The 9661-nt window shown below is 43.2% G+C and overlaps 1 protein-coding gene across 1 annotated transcript; it reads right to left on the reverse strand.

Moving 5' to 3' along the window:
* Positions 1-1355: 1355 nt before the first annotated feature.
* znf646 (zinc finger protein 646) lies at positions 1356-7287 on the reverse strand. The gene is made up of 3 exons (XM_080747770.1): positions 4699-7287; positions 3384-4460; positions 1356-2736 (listed from the first exon to the last, which is right to left on the reverse strand). Exons 1-3 carry the CDS (start codon positions 7257-7259, stop codon positions 1851-1853), a joined length of 4524 nt encoding a protein of 1507 aa, XP_080603896.1. The 5' UTR covers positions 7260-7287; the 3' UTR covers positions 1356-1850.
* Between the last annotated feature and the right edge of the window lie 2374 nt (positions 7288-9661).

Here is a 9661-nt window from a genome sequence, read left to right on the forward strand (position 1 = left end):
AACAGTGCCACACATATTTATATATTCATAATATATGAAATGTAAAGCACAAGGCATAAACAAAAGCAAAAGCAAATTTCAATAGTTTGTTTAAATGACCCAGAAGGTCGTGTTCCCAGCTCCATAGTTTTACACCGATATTTGATTGGAAAAATAAAATTCTAAAATGTAAAACAAAAATATGGAACATTATTAGCAGGCACTGCAAATTAATTGGCATGTTCTTTGAGTAAAACATAGCTAATTTGTCTCTAATGTGCACATTTAGCAAATACAGCAAGTGGTAATAATATTGAGAGTGAAACATGTTCCTTTTTAAACATTTCCCCAATACTTAATGCTCACCTGAATCTTAATTTAACATTGTTTTAACATCCTAGATGCAAGATACTCATAGATCTACAGCTTTTGAGCAGAGGATAAAAAAGGTTCAGATTGACCAAAGCAATTTCACTTCACGAGTTCTGATACGATTTCCACTGACTGCATTATTCTTAAATGTGACAGAATAATAAATCATAAGATTTACAATGGAGTTCAGAAGAGTGTTTGTAAAGAATACTATATCTCATAAGAAAAAAACAAATGTTTTGTGTTCTACAGTATATTAAATACATTGAGACAAGATTTGTTCACAAGTAATTGCTACAGTCAACTTAAAGTTTAGGCACTGGCACTTTATGCTTCTTAATAGGTTTGACAGGGGGTTACAATTCAAGCGCATGCAATATCATGTGGAGCTGTGGAAAATATATCAGCAATGTTAGGTTAAGGTTAATGGACAAGGAACAACAATGTATGAGAAAAAGGACAATGCAGAAATGGCACAGTTCGAAGGAAAATAATTATATAATATATATATATATATATGAAAAAGAATACTATCTACAACATTTTACACATCAGGTATGTTCCTTTGCAAGGTGTACCCTGAGTGATGCCAATATCATCATCCTTGGCTATTTAATTTCTACCTGCCGTTAAACTAACTGAATAATTCTGGAATCAGACAGTGACTGATGAAACTTCCTTCAAGGCTACAAGAATCTTAGAAGATGCTAAATGTTTTTTTTAAACATTTCATAAAAAGTTTTCCTATTAAAATATACACAAAAATAAAATCAATAGACCAATAATAAATTATTAAATACATCCATTTTAGCATACAATGCCACTCAAACGTGTACTTTAATATTATCAGCAGTACAACCACTGATTAAATGATTTCAGTAAATCACTTTGCCATTGACCTTTGGATACTCCCAGAGGTATTTTTGACTGAACTAGAACAGGTTTGCCCAAAATTGCATCAAAATGGAAATTGAATGACCCCATCTATATTATGACAATGCTGACGAAATACTTCAGAGATGTATCTGTATAGTTCTGTAAGGAACTTACAGAGGCACTGAACAAAATAGATACTAAAAGGAAATGTCACCTTTGTCAGAACAGTAACTTCTCTCATTAAAAGAAACAAAAAGGCATCGACATTTGCACATGGACCTGGGCTGATGCAGTTTACTGTTCACTTTGGTTGGTTAGTTGCAGAAGAATGAGCAGTGGATTCTCTACTTTGATCAACCGCTCCACTGCACAGCTCAGCGTTCAGGAATCTTGTGCACTCCATGAAAAACATTCAGAGCTTATAAGGTGGCCCAACAGACAATGGAGACTTTTATACTGCAGAGGTAAGATTGGAAGTCAATAATGAAATGTGCATCTTCAAAACGAGTTTTTGTGAGGACTCAGGGGCACTTTCTGAAAAAAGATTAATTATTTTACAATTATTGATAGAGGGATTCAAAAAAGAAAACATTTTCTTCTTTTAAGCACTCTATAATCCTAATTCAGAGGAAAGACTCCATGTCAAGGTCCATAAAGGAGTTGGCATCCATACTAAATGAGGAGTCATAGGCTTGGGAGTTCTGGTGCATCTTCTGATGGTGCCGCAAGTTAGACTTGCTGGAAAAGCTCTTGTCGCACAGCAGGCAGGCAAAAGGCTTCTCTTTGGTGTGGATTCGCCGATGACATATGAGCTGGGTGGACACTCGGAAGGCCTTGCCACACTCCAGGCACTGGTATCGCTTGGGCTCTGTGTGTATGCGTCTGTGGTTCTTCAGAGCCATGAGGTTAGTGAACTCCTTCTGGCACACTGAGCAGAAGAAGGAGCCTGTCTTGTGGCTGTTCTTGTGGTTGAGCAGAGAGCCGGCATGGCGATACGTGCGACCGCAGTGCTCACAGACGTGGCTCTTGTCCTCGTTGCTTTCCTGCGGTTCTGAAACACCGCCCTGAATCGGGGAGAAGGAAGGGACCAACTTGGGCATCCCATCGAGCCCCATGCTTTGTTCCATACCTGAACTCCAGCTGAGGTCGCTTTCCACCGGATCCGCCGCGATGCCTTGCTGTTGTTGATAGTGGTTTTGAACGCTGTGGTGGATGTCGTGGTGCTGCTGGTAGCTCGCCGTGTTGGGGAAGCTCTGCTGGCAGGGGCTGCAGACCACAGACCTGTCCTTGGAGTGCACCTCCATGTGGCTCTGCAAGTGTGTGATCAGACAGAAGGTCTTCCCGCATTCAGGGCAGCAGTGGCGCTTCATCTGGGAGTGGATCTGTAGGGTGAGAGGGTCAGGGAATGTCTGGAGACACAAGGTACAGTGGTGGAGGTTTTCGGAGTGTGTCTTTTTATGGTTGAGGAGGGAGCCAGCGTGGCGGTAGGAGCGCCCACACAGGTCACACCTGCAGCAGGGATATGTTCACATTCAATCCATAAGCATTAGACTACCACTAAGATCATTCTACCTAAGACTGAATAACACAGTCAGTCAAACTAGAAACTCCCAGTTAGAACACTTAACGACAATCATGAATTGTAACTTATAGCAGCGGTTCTCAATCTTTTCAGGCTGCAACCCCCCAAAATAATCATATTTGAACTGGGGACCCCACCACCCTGACACATACTTGAAATTGTAGGAGTTGAGGGATTAAAATGACTTTGGCTCAGTTCCACAGATACAGTACATATTGTGAAAATAGATCTACAAGCTCTTAACGCCTCGTGTTGCGAGGCGTTGAGCTTGAAAATCATCCATTTAAAAAAGCGGTTGCCTCTTTTTTATATTTGACAATTTGGCCAATGTATGACCAGTTAATAGTGTACAAGTTTGTTGATTACCTTTGATGCAGTAATGTCTTTTCATTTTAAGGTACGTCTTTACTGCCCCCCCCCCCCCCCCCGACCCCCGACCCACAGATTGAGAACCACCGACTTATAGGAAAAACTGAATCTTTGTTGAAAGAAATGTATCAGAAAATAAGTTTATAAAATGTAGAGGCATAGAGCATGACTTACATATTCAGTTCATTATGGGACAGTAACTCACATGAAGCACTTGTCTCCACCCTCTGAATGTTGGACATTGGCCCTTGTCGAGTTATCCAGGCTCCTCCGGCAACGATGTCTCTTCAAGCCAGACTTTCCTTGGAAGCTCTTGCCGCATGCAGGGCAGCTGAAGTGGCTCACTGCGCGGTTATGGATCTTCTGGTGGTTGTGAAGGATACTGGCGAGGCGGAAAGCCTTTCCACATGTGAGGCAAACATACTTTTTCTTCTGCGTGTGGATGCGTGTGTGATTCCGTAGTGCCATGGGATTGCTGAAGGGCTTGGAGCAGAACGTGCAGCTGAAGTGCCCCGTCTTGTGGGTGTTCTTGTGGTTCAGGAGACTGCCTGCATGGCGGTAGCTGCGGTTGCATATGTTGCATGTGAATGGCCGTTCCTCCTTCTTTAGGGACATCCGTGAATCACCCTTGCCTGAAGGTCCATCACACGTGTGGTCTGCCAACTGGTCAACAGATAAGAAGGCCTGCTTACATCTCTTGCATTTAACGGCTCTGTTTTTTTGTCCCCTCACACCGCCTGGCCCACCCTTTCTGAGGTGTCCACAGGCGTGGGCCAACAGCTGCTTTTTCCCCCTGAAGCCTTTCCCACAATTTTGGCAAGAGTGCCTCTTATATGCAAAGTGGGTGCGCAAGTGGTTCTTCATTGCTAGTTGGTTAGAGTAAGTGTTGTTACACACAGAGCAGTAATATTCGCCTGTCTTATGAGAGTTTCTGTGGTTCACCAGACTTCCTGCATGCCGATATGTACGCCCACATTGATCACAGGCAAAGGGTCGAGGGTCACCAGACTCTTCTGATTTGACTGCATTTTCAGACTCAGTTTGATGTGATATAACATGAGGTCGTCGTTGTCTGCGCCGTCGGATGAATGCATTAGCCTGATTGGCATTTGCATTTCGTGACTGCATTCCTCCCTCTGACCTTGTCCCGTTCATCTGCATTAAGGCCTGGATCTGGTTATTGAGCTCCTGGATTTTTGCCTGGTTCTCCTTGTGCCTCCTCAGGTGGTTCAACAGTTGCTTCTGGATTTTGAACGCTTTCCCACACTCGTGGCAAGTGTGCCTGTGGGGGAGAAGAGAAGCATAGCGTTAATCCTAAGTTTACAAAACAAAGCACATTCTACAGAATGAATGGGAGGTGTGATGCCAAAACACATCTCCATGTACACAACAGAAACTTGATAGACCGTTCTTATCTTGTCCCACAGCAGCATGAGTATTTTTAAATAAGAATGTTAACATATCAGTCAAATATTATAATATGACAAAATTAGTGTACATTTTGGCATTCAGGCACTAACCTCTTAACATCAAAATGGGACCTCTGATGGTTTTTAAGGGCTAGTAGATTGTAGAAGCGTTTCTGGCAGACAAGACAGCGGAAAACTCCAGTTTTGTGTGACTTTTTGTGGTTGAGAAGGGAGCCGGCATGTCTATATGACCTCCCACACTGATCACACTTGTACTGCCGTTCTCCACTGTCAACATTTTCTTTCGGGAGAACCATTTCATCATTGCATGTATTCCTTTTCTGTTCACTGACTGTTGAGTTGTCGTTCCTTTTAGCTGAACAACTGTGGTCCTCAAGATGATGATGACTGGTGCAGAAGATGCCACAAGCTCCACAGATGATGCTATGTGCCTCGCTACCTCCAATATTTTCACCGTTTGTCATGTCCAGATGTTCAGCATCATCTACCTGGGTCTGGTTGTGTAAACGCTGATGGGAAATCAAGTCCTGTCTTTTCGCAAAACTTTCCCCACAGGTACTACATATCATCATGTCCCCAGACTCATCATCTTTCACCTCTTCATGGGAGGACATGGAAGAAGGGCCTGAGCTCACAGGCGTTCTTTGAGACTGAGTATGTCCACGGAGATGACTCCTCAGAGCGCTCATGCTAGTGTAGTTGTTCCCGCATACAGAGCACTGATAGAAATCGCCATCATCCTCATCCTCATCATCAGCATTATCACCTTCCTCACCACCGTTCAACTGCCCGCCATTTATATTTTCATCGAAATCTTGCTCACTAAAGTAACTTTGATCATGGCTGCCATTCAGCCCTTGGAACTCTACATTGTCCCCTGGGGTTCCAATTGTGCACTGCCCATTACTGTGCTGGAAGTTCATATTACTGCCATAGCCATCGGTGGAGGCTGTGTTTTGCTGTTGCTGCAGCAAGGGGCAACTATGCGACTTGATCCCTGCAATGTCTGCAAAAGTCTCACCGCAGTCAGCACACATGTGCCTTTGCATCAGGTGCTCATCGTGAGGTAGGTGTAAAGTCCCATCTTGAGAGAATTCAGGACATTGATCATGGTACAACTCTCCACTGTTGTAGTCAACCGAGTTTTCCTGATCAATGCCGAGCATGGTGCCACTTTCATCCTCTCCCTGAGAAGGGAAGCATCCCTCCAAGGTCAGGGGCTCTGAGGAGAGCCAGTCTCCCTCACTGTTGAGGCTGAAGGAGGATGGCTGTGCCTTGTGGAGGCGGAGGTGACTCTTAAGAGCAGCCAAGTGAGGGTAGCTCTTTCTGCAGATGGAGCACTGGTAAATCCCCACCTGGTGGGACCGTTTGTGGTTGATTAGGCTCCCAGAGTGCCGGTAGCGTTTGCCACAGATTTCACACTTGTAACGGCGCTCGCCTGAATCGGCAGCAGAGTTCTCTTCCATCTCATTCATGTCGTCAGCGCTCGCCATGTGTGTTAGGCCAGGGTTGAGCACATCTGTATCCATGACTGAGGGTTCAGCCTGACTATTCATAGCAGCTGGTGTATGACTGTTGGAGCAGTCTGGGTACAGGTGACCATTATTCATGATCTGCTCCTGTGGCTGATCAAAATCCCCATGGTTATCCATTGACGAGGACACTGAGGGGACATTATTTACAGGAGAGGCGTAAAAACTTGACTCAGGAGAAGCAATGCTATTGTTGTTATAAGACATATTGTTCTCTGGGGTGCCATCATGATGCCCTAGTGACATAGATGAAGAATTATGCATTTGAATGTGTTTCTGGAACTCTTCATCATTAGGAAATAACACTTGACACAGGTGGCAGAAATTTACTGGTGCTTCCTCGCTCTGAGGTGAGAACCGGTCTGATGGTGGGCCCGTGTATGTAGCATCCACTGAACTAGTGTCTGCCGCACTTCTTGTCTTGTGAGTTCTCTGGTGGCTGTACAGAGCAGCCATGTTATTGAACAGTTTAAAACAGACTGTACACTCAAACATTCCCACCTGGTGAGTCTTTTTGTGATTGGTTAGGCTTCGATGGTGAATGTATGACTTATCACATAAATCACACTTGAAAGGTCGATTTCCTGCATCTTCAGAGGCCTCCGTTTCTGTATTATGGGCTACCTCACCAGGGCTATTTTGTGTAGAAATACCAGCACTGGCTTCATCAAAGTAATCGTCTTGAGATCCATCGTCATTTTCACCCGAAGCATAGTCCGTGCCTGGACTCCTGAACGACTCCTTGGCGTGCCTCGATAGGTGAACCTTTTCATGGGTGGCTAGTTGGGTAGCAAGACGAAATGTCTTCCCACATTCCAAACAGGCATGCTTTTTCTGTGACGTATGGCTCCGGAGATGACTTTTCAGGGCCAAAGCATTAGAGTTTTCTTTACCACATATTTGACATTGGAAGGAGCCTACGTCATGTGTCTTCTTGTGGTTAGCCAAGCTACCAGCATGCCTGTAGCCACGTCCACATTCATCACATCTATATTTGCGTTCCTCCTCTTGGTCCTGATGAATCTCCATATGTTCTAGGAGTCTGGGCATGTTGGAACATATCGTGCCACACTGTTTGCAAGGAAACCCCTTTGTCCTGGCAGACTCGTGCATGGCCATTGCAGGTTGTTTGAAATAATTGAGCCGCGTACTTCAGTATACACTTGGAGGGGAAATGCATACGTCGACAAGCTAGTCCATCTAATAATAGTCTTATTCTTTGCAGTAAGATCCAAGGAACATCCAACAAAGTGACACTAGAGAAGAGGGTAGGCATGAGTTCCACACCATGAAGTGAGGTGTGGCTTGGGTTTAGTAGAGGCGGACAAGTCATGAAATCTGTTGAGGAAAAAAGAAAATAAAAGTTAATTTTCAAACACTATTATGATGTATCATTGACTCATTCAGTAAATATCCATTCTTCACAACATTAACAATATGTTTATGGCACCTTCACAGCCTCCTTGTATTGATACAAATCTATTTCAATTACTTTCAGTTCAGCTTCTTGTCTAATCATCACCGCACGCCCACTTGGCCATGTGAAAATATTAGGGTATCTCTAGGTTCAGGATGTAAGCATAAATGCATCTGAAACGTGGCTTTTTTTTTTCTTCTTCGCTCAAAGTATTTATTGGTTGCTTGTGTCATTCACCGCAAACTACACATCTACAAGAGAGCTCGAAGATCGACTATTTAAAAATTTAGATAAATCACCATTAACAGGCAAAATGACTATCCTCCTGTCGTGTTCGCGCACTAGAGTCGACCAGGCTAACACAGCTAGCAATGTCAATAAACCGGGGAAGACCAACGCCTCGGCGCTACAAAAGAAAATGCATCGCCTTTTTCGTATGCTCTCCCCCGCGTTTCAAAACGAACCACATCCACACATCTCTTCGTCGCTGCGGAAAGTTCTGCTGAGACTCAGGCAGAGCAGGATGTACAGAGTTTTGTTTTACGAAACAGTGTGGCTACCGTTAGCACGCTAGCCGCTACCCAGTAGCATCACCATCCCTAGCTAAACAAACATTGCACCAAAAAGCCGAGAAGTCCTTTTATGCGAAGTCACCTTATCAACGCGCGCGTCAAATTAATTACCTCTCGCGTCTCTGACTCCACAACCGCCTCCGACGACATGTTTTCATTCATTATTCACGCAACGTTGTTTTCTTGATGCAACGTTAAAGGACAGCCCTTCTTTTCAATTGTCTTTCCCCCCTTCCTTCCATCCTCACATTGCTCTCTTGTTGCTAGGAAACAGGAAATGTGTCACGGTGAAATGCTTCCCCCTCTGTGTGGTATCCAGCTGAGCCAACTCTCTCGCCTGCTCGCTGGTTAAAACAGTGACGATAATAAATAACGGAACACTCTACGTTCCTTTGGAGTTCATTCGAGGAACTATTAGATACATATTGACGTGATCGGTGATACTAATCACGCAGGTATCTCCATAGTTTACGTTATAAAGAAACATATTTAACGCGTTCATTCATTCTCATTGACGTCTCTTACACACGCAAACCATCATCCGAAAAACACTGTCATGCTCCTTGAAATAACTTGGTTAAAGGGCCATTCCGGCGTTATTGTAGGTTTAGCCTACTGAATAAAAACGTGCTGTAGACCTATATGCCTACTGTTAATCTTCGATTACCCTATTTCGTATCCCCGTATTCACACTATGACTTCATCAACTTCGACATGATCTGTCTCTCCAGCCATTGAAAGCTGGAATGTTAGGAGTCTGCATTAAAATGCAACGATAATAACACAAATACGTGTTCCTGTTGGACTGCACATCTTGAGCTAGTTTCAAGTCTCTGCATGTATGGAAACAAATGGCTTCGGTATCATATTTGGGCAGTGATGTAAAGTACACACATGACTTGTAGTCAGCTGTCAGCAGCTATAAACACGTATACAAATATCGGAATAGGCCTTTAACATAAACTACGTCATCTTAAATCAAATCGCAAACGCCAAAAGCATCGCTCAGGCGTTGTAGACTTTTTCATAAATGTTATTATAACACAGATCAACTTCATGACGTTTGGTTGACTTGTTTCACAGCGCACTAAATTGACTGTATAGTCTCTCTGTGCCCCCCCTTATGTCGTTTAGCCCGCTATGCTATTGCTAACCAGTGGTGTAAAGTAAGTACATTTACTTGAGTAAGTATACTGTACATCTTTTATGTATTTGTATTTACAATAAGTTCAGTGCTTTTACTTCAACTCCACTACCTCTCAGAGACAAATATTGTACCTTTACTTTAATATAGCTACAATATTTTTTAAAACGTTAGTTAGTAGTAGTTATACTTTAACAAAGTTATTACAAAGCATACATTAATTGACGTCAGCCCTTCTAAATATATATATTTCGGCCATTTGAAAATAGCAGATCTAAAAGCGATGCATTGTGAGCTAATTGAGGCTATATATATCTGCAATCTTCAAAAGATTTTTTTAATACATTTGAAAAGTGAAATGGGACATTCTGCTGCATAATTGAATACT

Source organism: Nannobrachium achirus (assembly GCF_963921795.1).
Source record: "Nannobrachium achirus genome assembly, chromosome: 18".
In the NCBI taxonomy this organism is placed as follows: domain Eukaryota; kingdom Metazoa; phylum Chordata; class Actinopteri; order Myctophiformes; family Myctophidae; genus Nannobrachium; species Nannobrachium achirus.